Here is a 22,554-nt window from a genome sequence, read left to right on the forward strand (position 1 = left end):
AACAAAAATTATGTTTTTTATTTTCTTCTTAGATTATATTTTATTTTTTTTATTCTATTATATTTATTACAAAAAAATACGTCTTGTTAAAAAAAAACTGAATTATCTTATCTAACTTGCCATTTAATCAAAAACGCAGTAATTTAATTTTTTTTTTTTAAATACTAAACGTAAGAATACAAATGGAAAATTCAAGTGATTATTTAACTACTCTGATAACTTGAAATATAAAAAATAAAGTAGCTAATTTATCATGTATTTATTTTTCATAGAAATATTCATTAGACGTAATCTGGTTTTTGAAGATAACGTGTTTCTTTGTCGAATCTTGAAACCGATGCAATATTCATACCAGATAATGCAGCATGTTTACGAATTAATTCCAACAGTGATGCATCAATACCTGCTGGTATTTCTTGGCGTTGAACAGCATTATCATTGACAAATGTTTCAACAAATTCTCGAGCCATTTTATCACGTTGTTTATCTTTTTCTTCTTCATCAGCTTTTTTTGGGTCTAAGCAATTTGACCATAAATCTTTTTGAATTCTCATGTACTTTTTTTGAAGTGTAATTGCCTGTAAAAAAAAAATAAATATAAAATATAAGTTAAACAAAAATTAAAATACTTGGCACAATATAAATTAATTAATTTACCTTGTTTATTTCACTTATGACAGTTTGATTAGCTGGTTCCATGTTGAGACTCTTGTTTAATTTTGTCAAAGCCTCAGAGTATTCACCCATTTTAATAAGTGCTTTTCCATGACTGTAAAAAATTAAATAATTATATTTTATTTAAATTAATAAATAGTAATTATTATAAACAACAAAAGTATAAAGTATACTTACTGATAATAAATTTTAGCTGTCTTGTGAGTTGCAGCATTACATTCAATACATGCCAAACGTGGTATGTCTTGAATGTTATAACAAATAGCAAGATTTTGTCTACTTTTTGACAATAATTTTTGTGCTTCTTTATCTTGTTCTTCATTTTCAAATTCAGCATCTTCAAGATTATGAATAATACGTTTATAATCTCTAACAGCTTGATTGTATTTTTTACGTTTAAAATTATCAGCAGCAATTTTGAATAATGAATTAACTTGTAGTTTAACATTAGCATAAGTTTTTTTTTCTTGAACAGTAAGATTTTCAAAATTATTTACTGTTCCACTGTCCAAGTAATCAATGAGTTGAACAATAAACATAACATCACCACGTGGTGGAATTAATGGTGGACATCCCATTTCTCCATATGCACATGTATAATCAATCCAAAAAATTGCAATTTCACCTTTCTTCATGCTTTGAATACCAACATCAAGACCATACAACAACTCAGTACCACCCAATGTATATCTTTCAGTTGTTCCTCGTGCATGAGTTGAATCATATGGTTCATCTTGATCCTCAAAATAACCAGAGTACTTGATAATGACAAGAGCTTTTTCTGGTACAACATCACCAGTACCTTCTTGCATTACTTTTTTTTTAATCTACAATAACAAAATGAAATATATATTAATTTACAAATAAAATGTTTGTTTTTTAAATTAATTTTATTAATTATTTTTTCATTAATATTTCAATGAAACACTCACTCTACCATCAGAAGACAAATCGTCAAGCTTTGATTTAACTTTTCTAAAATGAAGTCCAAGTGAAATTGAACCTTCACATCCAGCTTCAGCACTTTCCTCCAAAAATTCATACATATTTATTTCAGCAAGTAAATCATCACCACTGAGATTAACAACTTGGTTATAATTAAATGCATCATCCAGCTCCGGTTCCTCATTACCCATTTCAAATTGAATGCCATCTTTAGACATCAATTCCCTGATAAAATAAATTATTTTATTATTAACTTTTTAAACAACACACACACAAATCATTAAATAATAATTTTTTTTTATCACAACAAAGAGTAATAATAAAAATAAATGGTTGAACTCAACTTACTTGAGGGTAAATTGATCAAACAATTCCTCGACATTTTCTTTTGACATTTTTAAAGATTATTTTGTAAATTAATAATCAAAAAAAAATTATACTTGAGTTGACAATAAATATATAATTAATTTAATAGATTTTTTTTGTTAAAAATAGCTTGACAGTTTCAAGTTTCAACAAGCCAACAACGACTACGATAATAAAAATGAGTCGACCAGTCGACCACTCTGTGACTCAATCGTACGTTATAATAATAAAATAAATAAAAACAAAGGATTCTAGGAATCTACAAAAACCGTTGATACACACATGTATACATTATGTAATACACACATACACACACGTTATCATCCAATATTTATTTTTTTCCGGCGCCGGTTAAACAGAAATTTTCATTAATTTATATTTATTTTTTTTGGAATTTAAAAAATATGTTTTTCTCTCTTATATAGATCGTTGATTTATTTGCGACAGTTTAATTGATAAATATTTTTTTATTTTTTAACAAACAAATAAGACGTAAACATACTTTTTTAAAGGAATTTAATTCATTATTATTATTTTTTTTTTAAGATAAAAAAATGAGTGATATATATACATAGGTATATAGGTGTATTGTATATTGTCATATGCAAGTCTGATGTTTTATATATTTTATATAAATGAATTAAATTTTGCGTCGTCGCACGACCTCGATTCTAATTCAATTTAAGCGGTTACCTGGTATCTTCGATTACAAGCAACATTGTTAGGCAGTTTAACGTCGTTATTCTTGTTGAACTGGTTCATTTTGAAGCTCTTCCTGATAATCATAAAAATTTTAATTAAAAGAAAAAGAAAACAACAACATCAACACAGCATCAACCAGCAAATGTTTATGGATTTAATTGGTGAGTAAAATAACAAATAACATTTCATATTATATGTAAATTAATTTTAAAATTAAATTAATTATTTAAAACAATTTTATCAGATAGATCCAGTGATTCCAGTACAAATATGGCTTATCATGGTTTGAGTGAACATCTTGATTTTGATACTCTATCAGATCCAAATGATTCATTTACTCTTGAGGAATTAATTGGTGAGGGTACATACGGTGAAGTTTATTCAGCAAAAGACAACAACACAGGCAACAGTGTGGCTGTTAAAATATTGGAAAATTTTTCTGATAATATTGAAGAAATTGAGGAAGAATTTCTAGTACTTAGAGACTTGAGTTCTCATTCAAATATACCAATATTTTATGGCCTCTTTATGAGCAAATCACGACCAGGCCAAGATGAAGACCAGCTGTGGTTTGTAATGGAGGTAAGCATCTGAGCAAAAGAAAAAAAAAAATATTATAAAAAAGAATCACTACAAATGTTTGAGGCATAGATTATTATTTATTTTTAAATTATGTATGTTTTTTATGTACAGCTTTGTTCAGGTGGGGCTGTCACTGATCTTGTTCAGGGTCTAAAAAAACGTGGAAGCCGTTTAAGTGACAATCAAATTGCTTATATAATACGTGAAACCGTCAATGCACTTATTTATTTGCATGATAATCATTGTATGCATCGTGATGTAAAAGGGCATAATATTCTTCTAACTGATAGAGGTGATGTTAAGCTTGTTGATTTTGGAGTATCATCACATTTAACAATGACACTTGCAAGAAAAAATACATCTGTTGGAACTCCCTATTGGATGGCTCCAGAGGTTCATTGTTTTTTTTTTTTTTCTTACATTTTTCACTTATGATTTACAGCTTTATTTATTTATTTATTTATTTGATATTATAAAGGTTATTGCATGTGAACAACAGTATGATTCATCATATGATTCAAGATGTGACGTATGGTCAGTTGGAATAACAACAATTGAATTAGCTGAGGGTGATCCACCACTATCTGAACTTCATCCAATGCGTGCTCTATTTCAAATACCACGTAATCCACCACCAACATTAAAAATACCAGAATTACATTGTCAAGAATTATCTGATTTTATTGCTGAATGTCTTGTTAAAGATTTAGAACATCGTCCATTTGCATCTGAACTTAAAGATCATCCATTACTTCAAGCTGTTGAAAATTATCAAGATGATGTTAAATCTGAACTTGTTGATGAAATTGAAAGACAAAAAAATGATGGACGTATACGTAGACAACCAGAAGTAACAACAAAACATGGACAATTAAAAAGTGATAGAAAAATTCAAGCTAAAAAAATATATTATGATGATCTTGCTGTACTTGATACATTAACAGAAGATATTATTGTTGAACAACTTGAAAATCGTTATTCTGATTCACAAATATATACATATATTGGTGATATATTAATTGCAATAAATCCATTTATGAATTTAGGATTATACAGTGGAAAAGAACAAAAATGTTATCGTGGTCAAGCAAGATCAGATAATCCACCACATATATTTGCTGTTGCTGATGCTGCATATCAAGCTCTACTACATCAACGTAAAAATCAATCAATAATAATAAGTGGTGAATCTGGTTCTGGTAAAACAGAATCAGCAAATTTATTACTTAAACAATTAGTTTATTTATCAAAAGCACCAAATAGAAATTTGGAAGAACAAATATTACAAATAAATCCAATAATGGAAGCATTTGGTAATGCAACAACTGGTATTAATTCAAATTCATCACGTTTTGGTAAATATTTAGATTTAACAATGACTAAAAATGGCAAAGTAACTGGTGCAAGAATTGCTGTTTATTTATTAGAACAATCACGTGTTGTTGGACAATCTGTTGGTGAAAAAAATTTTCATATTTTTTATTATATATATGATGGTCTTGAAGCTGATGATAGATTAAATGAATTTCATTTAAATGATTTATCACGTGATAATCATCGTTATTTAAAAAATAATATTGAATCAATAAATGAAAATATTGAAAAATTTAATGAAATTAAAAATTGTTTTAAAGTATTAGAATTTCAAGATAATCAAGTTGATACTGTTTATGCTATATTATCATCAATATTACATCTTGGTGATATTTCATTTGAGGAAGAAATAAGTCAAGATAATACTGATAATAAAAGTATTGTTGTTGATTTATTACCACTTAATAATGTTTGTGATTTATTGGGAATTGAAAGAGATGATTTATTAGAGTCATTAACAACAACTTCAGTTGTAACAAGAGGTGAAACAATAACAAGAAATAATACAGTAGCTGAATCTTGTGCATCAAGAGATGCAATGGCTAAAGGATTATATGGTCGTTTATTTGATTGGATGGTTAATCAAATTAATTGTTTATTAACATTTAATAGATCAACAAAAATTGAACCATTGTCAATTGGTTTACTTGATATATTTGGATTTGAAAATTTTCCAAAAAATTCATTTGAACAATTATGTATTAATATTGCTAATGAACAAATACAATATTATTTTAATCAACAAGTTTTTTCATGGGAACAACAAGAATACATGGCTGAGGGTATACCAGTTGATCTTGTTGAATTTTCTGATAATAGACCAGTACTTGATACTCTCTTGAGTAAACCAATGGGACTTATGAGTTTAATTGATGAAGAAAGTCGTTTAACATTTGGTAGTGATAAAACAATGATTGAAAAATTTCATAATAATATTAAATCAAAATGTTATATTAAACCAAAATCAGATGCAACTTGTTTTGCAATTAATCATTATGCTGGTAGAATTGTTTATCAAGCTGATGGATTTTTAGATAAAAATAGAAATTTTATACCACCAGAAATTATAAATTTATTAAGACAATCACAATCAGATATGATTAGATTTTTATTTCAATGTCCAATAACAAAAACTGGTAATTTATATTCAGCAATTTATGATAATGATGTTAGAGGTAGTTTAAATGGTAATACATTAAAAAATACAAAAGATAAATATTCAAGTAAAAGTTTAGCATCACAATCAAGAGTACAACAAACTCTATCAACATATTTTAGATATTCATTGATGGATTTATTACAAAAAATGGTTGGTGGATCACCACAATTTGTCAGATGTATTAAACCAAATGATACAAAAAGTCCAAAATTTTTTGATAAAGATAAAGTTATTAAACAATTAAAATATGCTGGAGTTTTAGAAACAATTAGAATACGACAAAATGGATTTTCTCATCGAATTCCATTTACTGATTTTTTAAAAAGATATTGCTTTTTAGCATTTGGATATGATGAAAGTGTTGTTGCAAATCGTGATAATTCACGTTTACTTTTAATTCGTTTAAAAATGGATGGTTGGGCACTTGGAAAAACAAAAGTTTTCTTAAAATATTATCATGTTGAATTTTTATCAAAAATGTTTGAAGAACAATCGAAAAAAATTATCATGGTTCAAGCATGTGTTAGAAGATGGCTAGCAAGAATTCATTATAAAAGACAAAAATGGCAATTTGCATATGCAATTGTAACATTGCAAAAATATATACGTGGTTGGTTGGCAAGAAGACATGCAGGTATCAAAATTTTGACTAAACAATTAACAACTGAATCACAACTTTCAGATCATCATTCAGATAGTAATATATTATTATTTATTATTATTGTTATTAAATATATTATGAAATTAAAAATAAATTAATCAAGTTTTTATTTCAGGTGAGGAAAATATTATTATGGATTTAATTAAAAATCATGATGAATTATCAAGTGAAGACAATGCTGCTGTTGTCATTCAAAGCTGTATGTATTTAACAAATTTATTTAAACAATATATGATAATATTGATAAAATATTAAATCTATTTTAAAACTAGATTATCGTGGTTACGCAATACGAAAAGATCGTGGCTATGAATTTGATGAAGAGTTGAAAAAAATATTAGATAATTGTGCAAATAAAGAAGAAGCTCGTCAAGCACTTATTAATTCAGGTGTATCTGATACAGAAGCAATATTTATTATTCACAGATGGTACAGACAACAAATGAAAATTAAAAGAAAATTAACGAGAAATCCAGATGATTATGTACATTCAAAATTACGTCAAGTTGAATTGATACAATTTTCACAAGATGTAAAAATATATTTTATATAAAAATTAATATTTCATTTAATCATGTATTTAAATAATTTGTTTAATTTATTGATTAAGGTACACATGAAGAATCAAGATATGCATAAAAATTTGAGGAAAAATAAACCTGGTATACGAGTCTCAGATATTGAAGAACCAGGTGATGATTATGTACGTCCAGAAGGTTTTAAAATGGTTGAAGATATTATGAATTATCGTAATGATAATCAACCTGAAGGTGAATCAATAATAAAATATTACCGTGATCTCAAAGAAGAAACCAGCAGGTGAATAAAAATATAAATTTTTTTTTTTTTAAATTAAATAATAATGTTAATTTAATTATTATTTAATTATTTTGACACTCACATCGAAAGTGGTTCGGACTTCGAAGACGACGAAGTTGGTTGGGACTTACCATTGATACAGCTGGAAAATGACCATCAACCATTATCGGGGTATTGGAATTTAGCTTGTTTTTTAATTATTTATTTGATAATTCTTTTGTTGATTTATATATTTTTTATTCAATAGCCAAGATCAAGAACTTGTACTGAAAGTTCAGACAGAGAGACAGGCTCGATCAAGTGCTCAAAGCGGATTTTTCATACCACCAGAGCAACATCTGTCGGACATTTGGCACAAAGCCCTGAAAAATCAGGATTCACTGGACACAGAAGTACCTGGAAATTCAGTCAGGTAATAAAATATATATTTAATTAACAATATGAAATAATAATTCATGATATTCTTGATAAATTGTAAATGTTTATCAATTTTATTAGAGGAGTCATGGCAAACTTTCAGGTGTGATAAATAATAATATTTTATTTTAAGTATATTATTTAGATTATAAAAAAAAAAAATAATAAATTTAACTAATTTTTTTCAATTATTTTTTTATACAGTACAAAGACTAGTCAACTGTCCAACAAAAGAAAAAAAACAAGTAGAAAATATGGTACCAAAAACATTAAGAATATCAACACTTCAATTGATTTACTCATCTTGCCCCGAATTAACAACAACAGTTTAAAAATAATTATAAAAAAAGATAACGTTAAAAATATTAGAAAATTATTTGAAAATAATTTTTAGAAATATTATTATTATTATATTATTACCATTTTATTATTAATTATTTATCTCATATAGAGATTTCGACATAATTGAAATTTTACAATTTAAATACACAATGTTACTTGAAAAATTTAAAAAAAAAAAAAAAAACAAACAAACATTGATTTAAAAATAATTAAAAGTAGAATGAATATCAATTGATTAAAAAAAAATATATAATAGTAATTAAAAAAAATTTTAAATAATTGAATTCTAATTATACGTAAAATCTAATTGTTGATGAAATTGATTAAAGAGAAAAAAATAAAATCTTATGCAAATACAAGTAGTTAAATGTGATGTTGATTTACTGAATTTTTTTTTTTTTTTGTTATTGTTTCATTTGGATTCCATTTATTCCTGGTATTATTTAAATTAAAATTTTTGTGTTTATTCATCATCTAAGATGATTGAAATTGACCCACATGACTATAATTAAGCAGTTCTTTCAATAATATGAACACCACTATCAGTATCAACTGGTGATGATAATTCACCAACTTTTAATGCAAATGCTGCTTGTTCAAATGGTTTTTGCATTGTACCACGACCAAATGGACCCAAATCACCACCACGTTTTGCTGAACTACAATCACTATACTGTGATGCTAATTCTGTAAATGTTGCTTCACCAGAAACAATTTGCTCTCGATATGCTGTATAAAATCATAAAAAAAAAAAAAAATAACAACAATAAATATGTTGTTTATTGATTTAATGTTATTTATAAAAAAATTATAATAATCATACTTTTAATGAGATCAAGAGCTTCTTCTTTTGATCGAGTAATTGTTTGCTCTCGCCAGGATGATGGACGTCGCGAATATGCATGTTTAACAAGAATATGAGAACATTGTACTTCTTCTGGACCATCATCTCCATTATCATTTGGTTGAGCTGGTTTTATTGGCACATCCCATTGACTCTCCTTGGTATAAACATTCAGATAATAATGCTGACCTATTGATAAAATAATAATAAAATTATTTTAAACTCAATATAGACATTTGATAAAAACAAGTTAAAAATATACACAACATAATTAAACAATTTATTTAATAATAAATAAATAATTAAACAATAAATTTAAAAAAAAATTACAATTAAATATCAACAATATTATCTTTGTAGTTATTTTTTAATTTAATATCGGCATTTAAAAAATCATGATGATTTGTGATGCCTAATTTTGAGAAAGACAAAAATATAAAAAATAATTTTTATTGACAGAATAATTATCCATAAATACCTGTGGATCTACTTAAACGTTTTTCCCATCCTTTTGGAAGCTCTTCGTTAGCCATTATTATTAATTTTTTTTTTGTTAATTATATTATTAACTTAAATACTTTTTATAATAAATTAAAAATTATATATGTGCCTTGTCTCTGTTCATCAAAGTGTAAATAACACACACAAATACACAACTACATGTATACAAGAAAAAACACAGATGAGAATTTGCAAGAATTTGTTGCTGCTGAATGACACACGGATGAAAATCTTGGAAAATTTGCGTGTGTGTGGAAAAGTTTATTATTATTAATCTAGGGAAATTCGTATCATTTAATTTATATTTTTATTTATTTTCTTTTCTGTAAGATCTGAGATAATTAATTTAGCGAAAACCAATCAGATTTATTGTCGTAGAGAATGATCCAATGGGATAGATTATATTTTAATAAAATTTGATCATTGGATGATATTTGATAGTGTATATTAAATGTCACATGTACAAATCAATACTTTTCTCTCTCTCATTTTTTATGTACAGTTTGTGTTTTTTTATTTTTTTTTTGGAGCAACATGTTTGACACATAAGTCAACTTATATTTTTTTTTGTCTATTTTTTTTATAATTTTGTTTATTAAATATTGTTGTAACAATTGTTTATTATTATTGATTTAATTGTTTATTAAATTTTTATTTTAAATTTTGATAAATCATGTGATAATTGTGTGACAAGTTATTTTTTAAATTTTATTAATAATTTTAACTGATTTTAATAGAAGACACACATAAACATAGACGTGTCACTTGCAAATATTTTTTTATTATTTTTATTTTTAGTTTGTTCGAATTTAAATAAAAAAATCAAATAAAATTATTTTATTTATTTATATATTTTTAATTAAATGATTTTTCTTTTATAAAAATTTTGAAAAAAAAAAAACAATCAAAATGAGTGGAATTATTCCAGAGATGGAACAAATTATAAGCCAACTTGAAAGAGGTACAGTTGTAACAAAATTTTTTCAACGTAAAAGACCGGAAAAAAAAACACTTATGATAAGACGAGAGACAAGACAAATTTGTTGGGCTAAAAGTGCAACATCTCGTCCATTTGATGGTTCAAGTAAGTCTGTTAAAATAACTGAAATTTATCTTTTTTATAATATTTATAAAATTTTTGATCATACAGTTGAAATTAGAGAAATAAAAGACATTGTTGTTGGAAAATCATCAAGAGAGTTTGATAAATGGCCAGAGGATTCAAAAAAAATTGAAAATCTTCGTTGTTTTATTATTTATTATGGATCAGAATTTCGATTGAAAACACTATCAGCTTCAGGTAAAAAACTAAACAACAATGTTTAATAAATATAAAAATATAAATGTTAATTTTAAAATAATATTTGTTGTAGCTTTTAGTGAAAAAGAATGTGAACTATGGGTAAAAGGTTTACGTTATTTAGTAAAAGATACAATAAATGCACCATATCCAGTCCAACTCGAACGTTGGCTTAGAAAAGAATTCTACTATATGGAAAATAATCGTGAAATGGTAACATTAAAAGATATCAAATCATTTATGCCTCGTGCAAGTTGTAAAATATCAACAAATAAATTACGTGAAATATTTCAAGAAATAGATACACGTGAACGTACAGAATTAGGCTTTGATGATTTTGTTTTATTATATTATAAATTAATGATTGATTATAATAATTTTAATGGTTGGGAAAAATTATTGTTATATTCATCAGATAATAATGTAATAAAATTGCAAGATTTCCAAAAATTTTTAATAAATGAACAAAATGATATGACAATTGCAAATGATACACAAAAAGTATCAAAATTCATGAGAGATTATCTACAAGATCCTCAAAGAGATGTACAAGATCCATATTTTACATTGAATGAATTTTTTTCATTTTTATATTCAAAACAAAATGACATATGGAATGATAAATATGATGCAGTAACACAAGATATGACAAAACCATTATCACATTATTGGATAGCATCATCACATAATACATATTTAATGGGTGATCAAATAAGTAGTGAGAGTAGTTGTCAAGCATATGTACGTGCTTTACGTTCTGGTTGTCGTTGTATTGAACTTGATTGTTGGGATGGACCAGATGGTATGCCATTTATATTTCATGGACATACATTAACAACAAAAATTAAATTTATTGATGTTATTAAAACAATAAAAGAACATGCATTTGTAACATCTGAATATCCAGTTATAATATCAATTGAAGATAATTGTACATTACCACAACAACGTAAAATGGCTATTGCAATGCAAGAAGTATTTGGTGATTTATTGTTAACTCAACCAATTGATAAAAATGAAACAACATTACCATCACCACATGCATTAAAATGTAAAATAATATTAAAACATAAAAAGCTACCAGATGGTGTTGATGAAACAACATTTATTGCTAGAAATAATCCAGTTAATCAAGAAATGGATTTACGTAATACTGTTAAAAATGGTATATTATATCTTGAAGATATTAATGATCGTGATTGGTATCCACATTTTTTTATATTAACAAGTCAACATTTGTATTACACTGATACATTTTCACAAGGACAAGAAATTGAAATTGATGATGATAATGATACATCATCCTCAACATCAACAGCAGCAGCAGCAACAACATCATCATCATCATCAACAACAACAATGATGATTAATCGTAAATTAGATAGTCTATCAAATGATGAATTACATTTTGGTGAAAAATGGTTTCATGGTAAATTAGCACGTGGTAGAGAAGAAGCTGATGAATTATTACGTAAATATTCATATCTTGGTGATGGTACATTTCTTGTACGTCAATGTGTTACATTTGTTGGTGATTATTGTTTATCATTTTGGCGTAAAGATAAAGTTAATCATTGTCGTATTAAATTAAAACAAGTAATGGGACAAACAAAATATTATTTAATTGATAGTTATTGTTTTGATAGTTTATATAGTTTAATAACATATTATCGTAACAATTCATTAAAAAGTCAAGAATTTTTAATAGTATTAAAAGAACCAGTACCACAACCATGTAAACATGAAACAAAAGAATGGTGGCATAATAATTGTACAAGAATTATTGCTGAGGATATATTAAAAAAAATAGCAATTGATGGTACATTTTTAGTTAGACCAAGTGAAAAAGAATTACATACATATGCAATATCATTTTATGCCGATAAAAAAATTAAACATTGTCGTGTTAAATTAGAAGGTAGACTATATACATTTGGTGAAATACAATTTGAAAGTCTTGTTGAATTAATTAATTACTATGAAAAACATCCATTATATAAAAAAATACGTTTAAATAATCCAATAAGTAAAAATATTGATTATTTAAATTTTCATAATAGTAATAATAATGGTAATGATAATGGTATTGTTGGTGATAATAATAATAACAACAACAATAATGGAGATGATGATGATGATGATGGTGTTTATGGTATACCTGGTTATATGGATCCATCATCATTTATATCAAAAATAACAGTAAAAGCAATATATGATTATAAAGCAAGAAGAGATGATGAATTGACTCTTGTTAAACATGCTATAATAACAAATGTACATAGACAAGACGGTGGCTGGTGGAGAGGTGATTATGGTGGTAAAAAACAACACTGGTTTCCAGCAAATTATGTTGAAGAAATTGAATGTCAAGATAGAGATACATTTGATAATAATAATATTAATAAAAATGATACAATGATGTTGGGTAATTTACAAAAAGGTTCATTAGATATAACTGGTGCTGTTGTTGAAATTGGATTAAATGATAAACCAGGATTAGAATGGATTATTAAAATTCATAATCCAAATATGTGTAATATATTTGAGGCATGTACACCATCAAAAGATATTGCAATTGATTGGATGAATACAATAAAAGAAACAGCACAATATGCTAATGTTAGAGAAAATAAAAATAAAGAAATTGAAAGACAATGGAGAATTGCTAAAGAAATGTCAAATTTAATTATTTATTGTCGTTCAATTGCATTTGATAATGAACGTATTAATAATAAAAAATTTATATTTCAAGAAATGAGTAGTTTTCCAGAAACAAAAGCTGAAAAATTAATGTGTCAACAAGAGCATGAATTTTTTATAAAATATCATCAAATACAATTGAGTAGAGTATATCCAAAAGGACAAAGAATTGATTCATCAAATTATAATCCAATACAATTTTGGAATTCTGGTTGTCAAATGGTTGCATTAAATTATCAAACTGGTGATAGATCAATGCAACTTAATCATGCAAAATTTCGTGATAATGGTAATTGTGGATATATATTAAAACCTGAATTTATGTTTAATGATTATTTTAATATACATGATAAAAAAACATTAATTAATGTTGATGGTTTAAATATACATTTGACTGTTATTGGTGCAAGACATCTTCATAAAAAATGTAAAGCACCAGCAAGTCCATATGTTGAAGTTGAAATTTATGGAGCTGAATATGATACTGGTGTTAAATTAAATACAAAAACATTTAGGGACAATGGATTTAATCCAATGTGGAATAAAACATGTGAATTTGATATATTAAATCCAAATTTTGCATTGATTAGATTTTTAGTACAGGATGAGGATTCATTTGGTGATTGTAATTTTTTGGGACAAGCAACATATCCGGTATGTTTATATATTTTTTAAATAATTCATTTATATATAAAAATAATTAATTTCTTTTTTTTTTTTTCATTTTTAATCAAATAGATTCAGTGCCTACGAAGTGGCTACAGAAGTGTACCACTTAAAAATCAGTACAGTGAAGATCTTGAGCTTGCAACACTTTTAGTTTATATAAAAATTACCAAAATACCAAGTGCTCTTTGATAGAATATATATTTTTAGAAATTAAATATCAATCAACTTCCATACATATACATTTATAACTATATATTTTATAAAATTATATCAAATTAAATTTTACTATTTGTATTATATTGTTTTTATTAAATTATTATTTATTTTTTTTCATTTAACTAAATATCAAGGTATACACAGTTGCAACCGTTGTCAAAAATCTTTCAGCTTATTGATCACTTGAATAATTATTACACATAAAATTTTTTTTTTAAATATTTTTTTAATTAATCAAGAATTTAGAGTCAACTGATGTATTTATCAACAAGGTGATAATGTTTTTTAAAATTTCAGAAAATTATTAAACTTTTCATACAACAAAAATATTACAAATTTGTTTTAAACCTTTTTTTTTTTTCACTTGGACAACATACTGTCTGATATAAAAAAACAAATGGGTAAATTTTGAATTTTTTAAATGAAATGAAAAGTATTTTTTTTTAATGCAATCAACAGTCTAATTTCAAATTTTTATTATTGAAAAATGTGTCAATCAATAGTTAAATTCCAAATAATTAATGAATTAAAATAAAATACAGATAAATGATTGTTTCATTAAATTATTTTACTGTAATTAATATCTTTTTAAACATGTATAAAAATATTTTTTTGATAAAAAAAAAAGTTATAATTTAATGTTTATTTCTAATTATTGATTTTTTGTTCGTTTTGGACTTGAAAGTGTTATTAATTTAACTCGTCGAGGTGTTTTGTTCAACAAAACTTGAGCAACAGGTGGTTTTGTTGGTGTTGTTTTTGTTGTTGATGAATCACAATCTTTTGGTGGTGTTTTAACACTAGATGTATCATCAATTTTTGATGATACTGTTTCTATCACTTTTGGTAGATTATCATTAATAACATTTGTATTTTCCATTGTTGACGTATCACTGTAAATTAATTTAATATCTTGTGAACCATCACATACTTCATCTGTTTTTAATTGATCATTAATATTATCTTTTTTGTCATTATCTTTTATATTTGGAGTACAAAATACAACATTTGTTGTATCATTTTTAGTTGAATCAATATCCATTGCATCTGTATGACATTCAGCAAGTATTTCTTCTTTTTGATTTTTTTTATCAGACAATTTATTATTGTCTACTATTGGTTTTTGTTGATTAACTTTATTTATTGTTAAATTTTTAATAATTATTGATTTTTCAGCTTTATAAATAGTACCAAGTTCACCATCTTGAAAATGTATTATTGAACAGTATCCATCAGTTGATGAGACAACAAGAATTTGACCATCTGATGACCTGTTAAAATTAAAAATATATAATTAGCTTTTAATAAATACGTGGAATTAAATAAATATTTGATAAATTTACCATGCAACATCAGTAAGACGAGTATAATGAATATTTGATATAACAGCAATTGGTGATATTTGTTGAGTGTCATAAATAATAACTGATTTTTGTGTTGCAACAGCAAATACAAGTCTGTATGGTAATGCAAGCATTGAAATTGGACCATCATTTCTAAGCTCAAAATAAACTGGACAACAACGTACAGCAATTGTTGATTCATCTAATGATGGTAATATCATAATTGGTTCTTTTAAATTATGTCTTGAAAAAACAATTGTTGCATTTGTTATTCTTTCAGTTGATTCTTGAAATTCAATAATTCCAGATGGTGCTATTATTAATGATCCATCAATACTAAATGTTAATCTTCTAAAAAATGATTTAAATGTATCATCATGAAATAATCTAACTGTTTTATTTTCTAATGAATGACCAATTGGTGTTGGTAATTTAGCTTTATTAACACGATTTATTGTTTTCATTGTTGTTAAATCAATTAAACGACATTGACGATCAGTACTTAATGTTGCAATATATTGATTACAAGGATCCCATGTGACACCTTGTACAAAACCTTTGTAATCACTTAAAATACTTATTTGTCTTCCTTTTTGTACATCCCAAATAATTGCTGTATTATCAACTGATCCTGATACAATAAAATTTGAATCTGGTGACCAGCTTAAATCATATATATCTTCAAGATGTCCACGTAATGCTTTCCATGATATCCATTGTTCTTTATTTTGATTTTCATCACCAGGTAAAATTGGTAAATTTGATTCTTCTTTTTGTTTCCAAAGTATTATTGTTGATTCATCATCACCAGTTGCCAATACCTCACCAGATGGTGAAAAACGTACGACATTAACTGCTTTTGTACTACGATCAAAATCAGCTACACATGTTATTGATGCAACTCCCAATTCATTTACTGTCAAATGCCATATCTAAAAAAACAACAACAACAACAACAACAATAACAACAACAATTGATCATAATTAAAATTCATTTTGAAATGAATAAAATTGTTATTATTTTTCAACTTGCCAAAACATGTGAATCAGCACCTGCAGTTGCAACACGCCAAAAAGGTATTCCATTATCAACATTTTTATCTGTTGAACATTGTACATCAATACTGAGAACAGGATCACGATTATGCCATGATATTTCTGGAATAGTACACTTCATATTTGTTCTTTTATTATATTTAATTTTTTTTTAATACTTTTATTAATATATGCTAATAATTTTTGAGGTAAACACAACAACTGGAGAGTTTTTTATTTTTGTTAATCTTGTAACCTGTCTATTGTTGCTATTGTTACAACTTACACCGGTAATTTCCCGCAAAAAACAAATAATTACGCCATTTTTTTTATGTACATTATCTGACATCTGTTGATACAATGCAAAGGTTTACATTTGTAGTACATTTTTTTATCGTTAGACTGGTTTTTCTAAACTTGTTGAAGAAACACTCTCCATGGTAATAAATCTGGCGTGGCAACCCTGATGCTGATCTGATGCAAGAATTCTGAACAAGCCGGAATTTTGGAGCAGATTGACAGTTAAACAATTAATTGTTTAAACAAATTATTTATTATTAAAATATAAATAATAAAATAATAAAAATGGCTGAAGAAGATGTAAGTTTTTATATATAAAAAAAAATATTAACAACAATGTTAAAATATTAAAAATAAAATGAAAAAAATATCAAATTTTATTATGATTTTTTTTTTTTAGGTTCTTGATTTTGATGTTACCATGAAAAAGAAGAAGAAGAAGAAGATTGTAACACTTTTTGATCGTGATACTGCTGCAGTAGAAGAACCTGAAACTGAGGTTAATAATTAATTAGTTATGTTTATTGCATATTGATATTTTAATGATGATCAATCTAATTTATTTGTTGATAATTATTTTAACAGGAATCACTTCAACCTAACCCAGATGAAGCTGCCAAGGTTGACAGCATTCTTGACCTTGATATGGACTTTGCAAACACCAAAAAAAAAAAGAAGAAGAAGAAGGAATTGATTGATTTAGTTAAAATAGAAGAAAATACAAATACTGATAACCGAGACAATGGTTAGTATTAATTTTTAATTTTTAATAATAATATTTGCATTTTATTTATAATTATTAATTGAAAATTTATTAATTTTTTTGTTAAGATACTGTTGAGGAAGAAGCATGGGTTGATAATGAGAGAGATTATACTCATGAAGAATTGTTGGAACGTATTTTCAATATTATGAGAGAAAAAAATCCAGACATGGTTGCTGGTAAAAAACAAAAGTTTATTATGCGACCACCACAAGTTGTTCGTATTGGATCGAAAAAAACTTCATTTGTCAACTTTACTGAGGTAAATATTTATTGTTTAATTAATTATTTTACAATCAATATAAAAGCTATAAATTTTTTTATTAATTGTTTGTTGTAGATTTGCAAAACATTGCACAGACAGCCAAAGCATTTGTTAGACTTTTTACTGGCTGAATTGGGTACAAGTGGCTCTGTTGATGGTAATAGTCAGTTGATTATTAAAGGAAGATTTCAGCAAAAGCAAATTGAAAATGTTTTAAGGCGATATATCAAAGAGTACGTGACTTGTCATACGTGTCGATCGCCTGATACTATATTACAAAAAGATACACGTATATTTTTCCTTCAATGTGAAACATGTGGATCAAGATGTTCAGTAGCAAATATCAAATCTGGTTTCCAGGTAAATTTTTATTTTTATTTGACAATAATAATTTATTTTTTTTCATTAAGCTTAACTTGATTTATAATTGTTTTTGTATTATTTTTATTTAGGCTGTTACTGGAAAACGTGCTGCTCTACGTGCAAGAGAAACATAAATATTTTTATTATTGTAAAATGGAAATATAAAATAATGAAATATAGATGGAATTTTTTTTGATTCAATCATTAAATTATTATTGTGTACAGTGTCAATAATTTTTATCCTGCCTATCATGCTCAAACAAAATATCAAATTTAATTCAATTGTGTAATTTTTATTTTACTAATGCAATATTTCATACTTTAACATTTGTTTTTTTTTTTTTTTCAAATAATATATAATTTTAAAAGTTGGCCCTTTATTCCTTTATTCTATTAAAGAGTGATAAAAATTTGAATGACTTGTTTCGTCAACAAATAAAGCCAAGTCAATAAAGTTGTCAAAATATTCAGAAATATCAAATGACTGATATTTAAATGCAATAAAACCACCAGATTCAGCACAGCCTCTGTGAAAAAGACTAACTGTTGAAAGTGGCATTGCTACTTTTGTATTGGCTCCTCTTATATCAATAAATGGAACAAATGATTGTCCAAGATCATCATTTTTACTAGTTTGACGAAATTCAAGTTGTTGATAAGGTTCTGAAATTACAGTATTTTCACCTGGTTTTGATATTGGAGTATTTGTTTCACCAAGATTTATTTTTTGCCTATAAGAAAATAAATTAATTAATGATATTACTTTTAGAATAATTTTTAAAATTATTTACCTTTTTGTCTGTGCAAATTCTGCTGTCATAAATGTCGTTCCAGATAACTCTGTTTCATTTAAATTTATTAATTGACCAGTTTTAAAATCAAATTCTGTTGACTTAACAACTAATTCAATGACATTTTCATTCACATCTTCAGGTGATTGAGCCTTATTCAATCGAACACCTCAAAAATTAAAAATCATCATTAAAATTAATATATACATAAATAAAAAATAATAATAGCAACATACCAGTAATAACATGTTTTGATGGAACAGTAATATCATCAAGATTTATTGATAAACCACTTGTTATCTGCATGAAATTTTTACCAGCATGCAGTGTTTGTCCACTCAGTGGATTTCTTTTATCAGCTGGATAATAATATGATAGTTTATCCTCTGTAATAATGGGTTCTTGAGTGAAAGGTAAAATCCAGCGTAGTGTTTTTTGATCAATCAATCCACCAGGTAAAAGAACACCAGTTTGTGGAACCAATGAAATCATACCATTTTTTTCACGAAATCGCAAGTTAGTAACAACCCTTTTATTGATGAAAATAATAATTAATTAATTAATTCTTTTAGTATTTTATAATTAAAAGTAAATAAAAAAATTAATTACCTATTTGATTGAATATCAGCTGAAGCCCAATCGAAAGATATTGCTCGAACATCACCTTTCTTCCATTTTTTTCTTTCACAATTGCAATAACAAAATTTATTTGGTAAATTATATTGAATATGACTTACTTGGTCCATGAAGGGATACAATGTTACTTGTCTTTTAATATAATTTAATGGACAATGTTTAGCTGCTGATTGATTTCCATATATTTGAGAATTACTTTCAGCTGATAAATAACGTTTTGATGGATCTCCCTGTTAAAAAAGTAATATAAATAATTTAATTTCTACATAAAAATTAAAATATATATATATGACTTACTGATAGACATATAGCCATAGTGTTTGTACTGATAGTTTCACAATTTTGAAGAACTCCACCATCTGCTGAGCAAGTATGCAAAAAACATAATGGATCACGAGGTCCACAATGATCAGGTTGACCATTGAATGATTGACATGAATATCTTTCATCAACTTCTGATGATTCAAATATAAAACCTTGTGATGGTCCAGTTAATTCAAGATATGTTTTATTTTTAATATCAACATCATAGTTACAAGAACCCATGTCTCTTGATGTTTTTTCCATTGCATTACGTACAAGATTAGTATAACTTAGTATTTCTCTTCTTGCTACTTCTACCATCTCCTGCATTTTACTTAAATAACCGGCTATTGGATAACATAAAATAATTATTATTAAAAAATTTAAAAAAAAAATCATCAAGTATTTTTATTTTTAATTCTTTTAATATTTTTCTATATACCTTTTCCAGATCTTGTGATAAATTTAGCTGCTGATATTATCAAGTAATGTCCACTGAATGTTTTATTAACAATAACTTTAAGAAATTGAAAGACATTTTCTTGACGTAATACAGGTTCACTACCACAAAAACGAGATTTAGAATCCTAAAAAAAAAGTTGATTGAAACATCCAAATATTATTTATATTTTTAATTTATAAATTTAATTATTTTATTTTTAAATTTTAATATTACTTTTTTTGATTCATCAATTGAATTAATTGTATCTAATATTTTTTTTACTGTTATTTCCATTTGTTTAAGAGCATATTTAACACCATTTGCACCATCTGATAATACAACATTAAAAAATTTTCCTAATTCTGAAAAATTTACTTCATTACGAGATTTTAAAAGTTCATTAAATGGTATATAAAATTCATCAATTCTATCGAAATTTTCATCAAGTAAGTCCATTAAATCTGGGCTTTTATTTTTGAGAATTTCTTTAAATAAATTACGTGTATCATTACGTAATATTGAATCATTAATAATTCCTATTTTATATTGATCTCTAAAATCATCAATGATACTCTTTGTTATTGGCTCTGGTGTAACAACTGCTGTTAGATTAAAATTTATTTGTCGAGCTAGTTTTAGGCCTCTTATTGCTCTTCCATGATGGCATTCAATCATTTTTAAGAAATTATATGACATTAAAAAAATTAATATCAATTGACATTTTTTCATTATTGATATTATGTTTATTGTCGAAACTGAAAAATACAATTATTTAAATTTATTTCCATAATTAATCTTGATAAATTGAAAGATTACTTTGATGCAAATTAAATAAATATAGTAAAATAATTAAAAATTATACAGTTTAATTGAAAATATAAATTTTAAATTTATTAATTTTATTTTTAAAAAAGCAAATTAAGTTTTTTTTTTTATTTTTTCTCGTTATCTATGTACATAATTAGAGTAGTTTGTCATATTCCCCCTTTTTTTTTTTTAAACTGCCACGCAGCACCACGAAGCGTTTAGAAACAGTTAAAAAAAAAAGATAAATTTGTTGACTTAATTTAATTTTTGCAAAATAAAATACATGATCAATAAATGTTTTTATAAATAATTTGTTCTTTATTTTTGTTAATAAAAATATAAAGAAAATTATACAATTGAAAAACAAAAAATTATTTAATGAAGAAATGCAATAAAAATTAATTAACTTTAACATTAATACATGGTTAAAAATTTAAACAATAAAAACCATTTAATAGCAACAATAGAAAATATTCTCAATTTATTCTTGCATGTTTAGTTTTTTTTTTTTTTTTTAATATATATAATTATTATTAATTTTTTAAAATATTTAATTATTATTGATTTACAGTATGGATCATTAAAAAAATTAAATTATTTTATTGCTTACCAATAATTTGAATGAAGGAAAAAAAAAAAATTCTGGCTAAATGATGAACCTTTGGATTAACTGATTGGCAACTTAAAAACGAAACTGATACTTGTGGCAAATAAGTGGGTGGTTTTTATAGCAAGTCAATTAGCCCGAAATAAACGTTTGATTTATATGTATTGTTTTTTAAACTAAGTCATTTGAAATAATTATATAAAAATTTTTTAATGTGTTAGTTATATTAACAAAGCCACATGCTAAATTTGAATATAATTGGTCTATCATAAATCATAATCATTATTATTTGCCTAAAAAATCTTATCATGTCTTGACGAGTAAATAGATTTTATTTCCAAGGTAAAACATTTTTTTTATTTCCTAGTATCTTGAAAAATATTATATTATCATCTCTGCACAATTATGTATCAATTTTATTATTATAAAATTTAAAAAAAAAAATTATTTTTTCCGTATATGTGGAATAAAGCCTTGACGAATGGAATTATTTATGATATCCCTGTGTTTCGACAAATATCAAAAAAATATATTCCATGAAAGTCATTCAACTTTTTGGAGTAATAAATTTTCAATGTTAAAAAAAATTTTATATAATTTTTGCTGATTTTGATTGCCAAGATATTG

General features: G+C 25.4%; 7 protein-coding genes across 8 annotated transcripts; 3 read left to right on the plus strand and 4 right to left on the minus strand.

Moving 5' to 3' along the window:
* Positions 1–110: 110 nt before the first annotated feature.
* Positions 111–2,190, minus strand: LOC122855392 (inactive peptidyl-prolyl cis-trans isomerase FKBP6). The gene is made up of 5 exons (XM_044156710.1): positions 1,969–2,190; positions 1,608–1,845; positions 853–1,502; positions 658–769; positions 111–578 (listed from the first exon to the last, which is right to left on the minus strand). Exons 1-5 carry the CDS (start codon positions 2,013–2,015, stop codon positions 282–284), a joined length of 1,344 nt encoding a protein of 447 aa, XP_044012645.1. The 5' UTR covers positions 2,016–2,190; the 3' UTR covers positions 111–281.
* A 495-nt stretch (positions 2,191–2,685) lies between these two features.
* Positions 2,686–8,603, plus strand: LOC122855393 (myosin-IIIb-like). Of its 2 annotated transcripts, XM_044156712.1 has the most exons (11): positions 2,687–2,849; positions 2,933–3,270; positions 3,382–3,663; positions 3,749–6,500; positions 6,580–6,663; positions 6,737–6,996; positions 7,075–7,283; positions 7,374–7,454; positions 7,531–7,695; positions 7,782–7,803; positions 7,905–8,603. In XM_044156712.1, exons 1-11 carry the CDS (start codon positions 2,831–2,833, stop codon positions 7,914–7,916), a joined length of 4,224 nt encoding a protein of 1,407 aa, XP_044012647.1. In that variant the 5' UTR covers positions 2,687–2,830; the 3' UTR covers positions 7,917–8,603. The 2 variants fall into 2 exon arrangements, with proteins under 2 accessions (XP_044012646.1, XP_044012647.1); XM_044156711.1 differs by lacking the exon at positions 7,782–7,803 and having other exon boundaries at positions 2,686–2,849.
* LOC122855399 (putative peptidyl-prolyl cis-trans isomerase dodo) lies at positions 8,427–9,736 on the minus strand. The gene is made up of 3 exons (XM_044156715.1): positions 9,365–9,736; positions 8,866–9,075; positions 8,427–8,771 (listed from the first exon to the last, which is right to left on the minus strand). The coding sequence occupies exons 1-3, from the start codon at positions 9,417–9,419 to the stop codon at positions 8,551–8,553; spliced, it is 486 nt and encodes a 161-aa protein (XP_044012650.1). The 5' UTR covers positions 9,420–9,736; the 3' UTR covers positions 8,427–8,550.
* A 159-nt stretch (positions 9,737–9,895) lies between these two features.
* LOC122855397 (1-phosphatidylinositol 4,5-bisphosphate phosphodiesterase gamma-1) lies at positions 9,896–14,302 on the plus strand. Its single transcript, XM_044156713.1, has 4 exons — positions 9,896–10,471; positions 10,538–10,687; positions 10,761–14,041; positions 14,126–14,302. Exons 1-4 carry the CDS (start codon positions 10,297–10,299, stop codon positions 14,243–14,245), a joined length of 3,726 nt encoding a protein of 1,241 aa, XP_044012648.1. The 5' UTR covers positions 9,896–10,296; the 3' UTR covers positions 14,246–14,302.
* A 603-nt stretch (positions 14,303–14,905) lies between these two features.
* LOC122855398 (chromatin assembly factor 1 subunit B) lies at positions 14,906–16,953 on the minus strand. Its single transcript, XM_044156714.1, has 3 exons — positions 16,649–16,953; positions 15,616–16,547; positions 14,906–15,543 (listed from the first exon to the last, which is right to left on the minus strand). Exons 1-3 carry the CDS (start codon positions 16,790–16,792, stop codon positions 14,925–14,927), a joined length of 1,695 nt encoding a protein of 564 aa, XP_044012649.1. The 5' UTR covers positions 16,793–16,953; the 3' UTR covers positions 14,906–14,924.
* A 141-nt stretch (positions 16,954–17,094) lies between these two features.
* Positions 17,095–18,558, plus strand: LOC122855401 (eukaryotic translation initiation factor 2 subunit 2-like). Its single transcript, XM_044156716.1, has 6 exons — positions 17,095–17,250; positions 17,351–17,449; positions 17,536–17,695; positions 17,782–17,975; positions 18,054–18,338; positions 18,431–18,558. Exons 1-6 carry the CDS (start codon positions 17,236–17,238, stop codon positions 18,473–18,475), a joined length of 798 nt encoding a protein of 265 aa, XP_044012651.1. The 5' UTR covers positions 17,095–17,235; the 3' UTR covers positions 18,476–18,558.
* Positions 18,559–18,668: 110 nt separating this feature from the next.
* Positions 18,669–21,262, minus strand: LOC122854009. The gene is made up of 8 exons (XM_044154422.1): positions 20,748–21,262; positions 20,514–20,658; positions 20,066–20,418; positions 19,889–19,998; positions 19,742–19,813; positions 19,369–19,661; positions 19,133–19,301; positions 18,669–19,072 (listed from the first exon to the last, which is right to left on the minus strand). The coding sequence occupies exons 1-8, from the start codon at positions 21,240–21,242 to the stop codon at positions 18,727–18,729; spliced, it is 1,983 nt and encodes a 660-aa protein (XP_044010357.1). The 5' UTR covers positions 21,243–21,262; the 3' UTR covers positions 18,669–18,726.
* Positions 21,263–22,554: the final 1,292 nt, after the last annotated feature.

Source organism: Aphidius gifuensis, linkage group LG4 (assembly GCF_014905175.1).
Source record: "Aphidius gifuensis isolate YNYX2018 linkage group LG4, ASM1490517v1, whole genome shotgun sequence".
In the NCBI taxonomy this organism is placed as follows: Eukaryota; Metazoa; Arthropoda; class Insecta; order Hymenoptera; family Braconidae; genus Aphidius; species Aphidius gifuensis.

What these genes read in the sequence shown, in the direction of transcription:
- LOC122855392 (XM_044156710.1), bottom strand. Translation starts at nt 2,015, where the DNA reads ATGTCAAAAGAAAATGTCGAGGAATTGTTTGATCAATTTACCCTCAA. An exon ending in ATTTGTCTTCTGATGGTAGA is followed by an intron (nt 1,503 to 1,607) that starts GTGAGTGTTTCA and finishes TTGTTATTGTAG; the next exon opens with ATTAAAAAAAAAGTAATGCA. An exon ending in TCATAAGTGAAATAAACAAG is followed by an intron (nt 579 to 657) that starts GTAAATTAATTA and finishes TTTTTTTTACAG; the next exon opens with GCAATTACACTTCAAAAAAA.
- LOC122855393 (XM_044156711.1), top strand. An exon ending in CCTATTGGATGGCTCCAGAG is followed by an intron (nt 3,664 to 3,748) that starts GTTCATTGTTTT and finishes GATATTATAAAG; the next exon opens with GTTATTGCATGTGAACAACA. An exon ending in TGCTGTTGTCATTCAAAGCT is followed by an intron (nt 6,664 to 6,736) that starts GTATGTATTTAA and finishes TTTTAAAACTAG; the next exon opens with ATTATCGTGGTTACGCAATA.
- LOC122855399 (XM_044156715.1), bottom strand. Translation starts at nt 9,419, where the DNA reads ATGGCTAACGAAGAGCTTCCAAAAGGATGGGAAAAACGTTTAAGTAGA. An exon ending in ACGTTTAAGTAGATCCACAG is followed by an intron (nt 9,076 to 9,364) that starts GTATTTATGGAT and finishes TTTTATCAATAG; the next exon opens with GTCAGCATTATTATCTGAAT. An exon ending in AGCTCTTGATCTCATTAAAA is followed by an intron (nt 8,772 to 8,865) that starts GTATGATTATTA and finishes GATTTTATACAG; the next exon opens with CATATCGAGAGCAAATTGTT.
- LOC122855397 (XM_044156713.1), top strand. Translation starts at nt 10,297, where the DNA reads ATGAGTGGAATTATTCCAGAGATGGAACAAATTATAAGCCAACTTGAA. An exon ending in TCGTCCATTTGATGGTTCAA is followed by an intron (nt 10,472 to 10,537) that starts GTAAGTCTGTTA and finishes TTGATCATACAG; the next exon opens with TTGAAATTAGAGAAATAAAA. An exon ending in TGGGACAAGCAACATATCCG is followed by an intron (nt 14,042 to 14,125) that starts GTATGTTTATAT and finishes TTAATCAAATAG; the next exon opens with ATTCAGTGCCTACGAAGTGG.
- LOC122855398 (XM_044156714.1), bottom strand. Translation starts at nt 16,792, where the DNA reads ATGAAGTGTACTATTCCAGAAATATCATGGCATAATCGTGATCCTGTT. An exon ending in GTGCTGATTCACATGTTTTG is followed by an intron (nt 16,548 to 16,648) that starts GCAAGTTGAAAA and finishes TTGTTTTTTTAG; the next exon opens with ATATGGCATTTGACAGTAAA. An exon ending in CGTCTTACTGATGTTGCATG is followed by an intron (nt 15,544 to 15,615) that starts GTAAATTTATCA and finishes TAATTTTAACAG; the next exon opens with GTCATCAGATGGTCAAATTC.
- LOC122855401 (XM_044156716.1), top strand. An exon ending in TACTGATAACCGAGACAATG is followed by an intron (nt 17,696 to 17,781) that starts GTTAGTATTAAT and finishes TTTTTTGTTAAG; the next exon opens with ATACTGTTGAGGAAGAAGCA. An exon ending in ATATCAAATCTGGTTTCCAG is followed by an intron (nt 18,339 to 18,430) that starts GTAAATTTTTAT and finishes ATTTTTATTTAG; the next exon opens with GCTGTTACTGGAAAACGTGC.
- LOC122854009 (XM_044154422.1), bottom strand. Translation starts at nt 21,242, where the DNA reads ATGAAAAAATGTCAATTGATATTAATTTTTTTAATGTCATATAATTTC. An exon ending in ATCAAAACATGTTATTACTG is followed by an intron (nt 19,302 to 19,368) that starts GTATGTTGCTAT and finishes TTAATTTTTGAG; the next exon opens with GTGTTCGATTGAATAAGGCT. An exon ending in GAATTTGCACAGACAAAAAG is followed by an intron (nt 19,073 to 19,132) that starts GTAAATAATTTT and finishes ATTTTCTTATAG; the next exon opens with GCAAAAAATAAATCTTGGTG.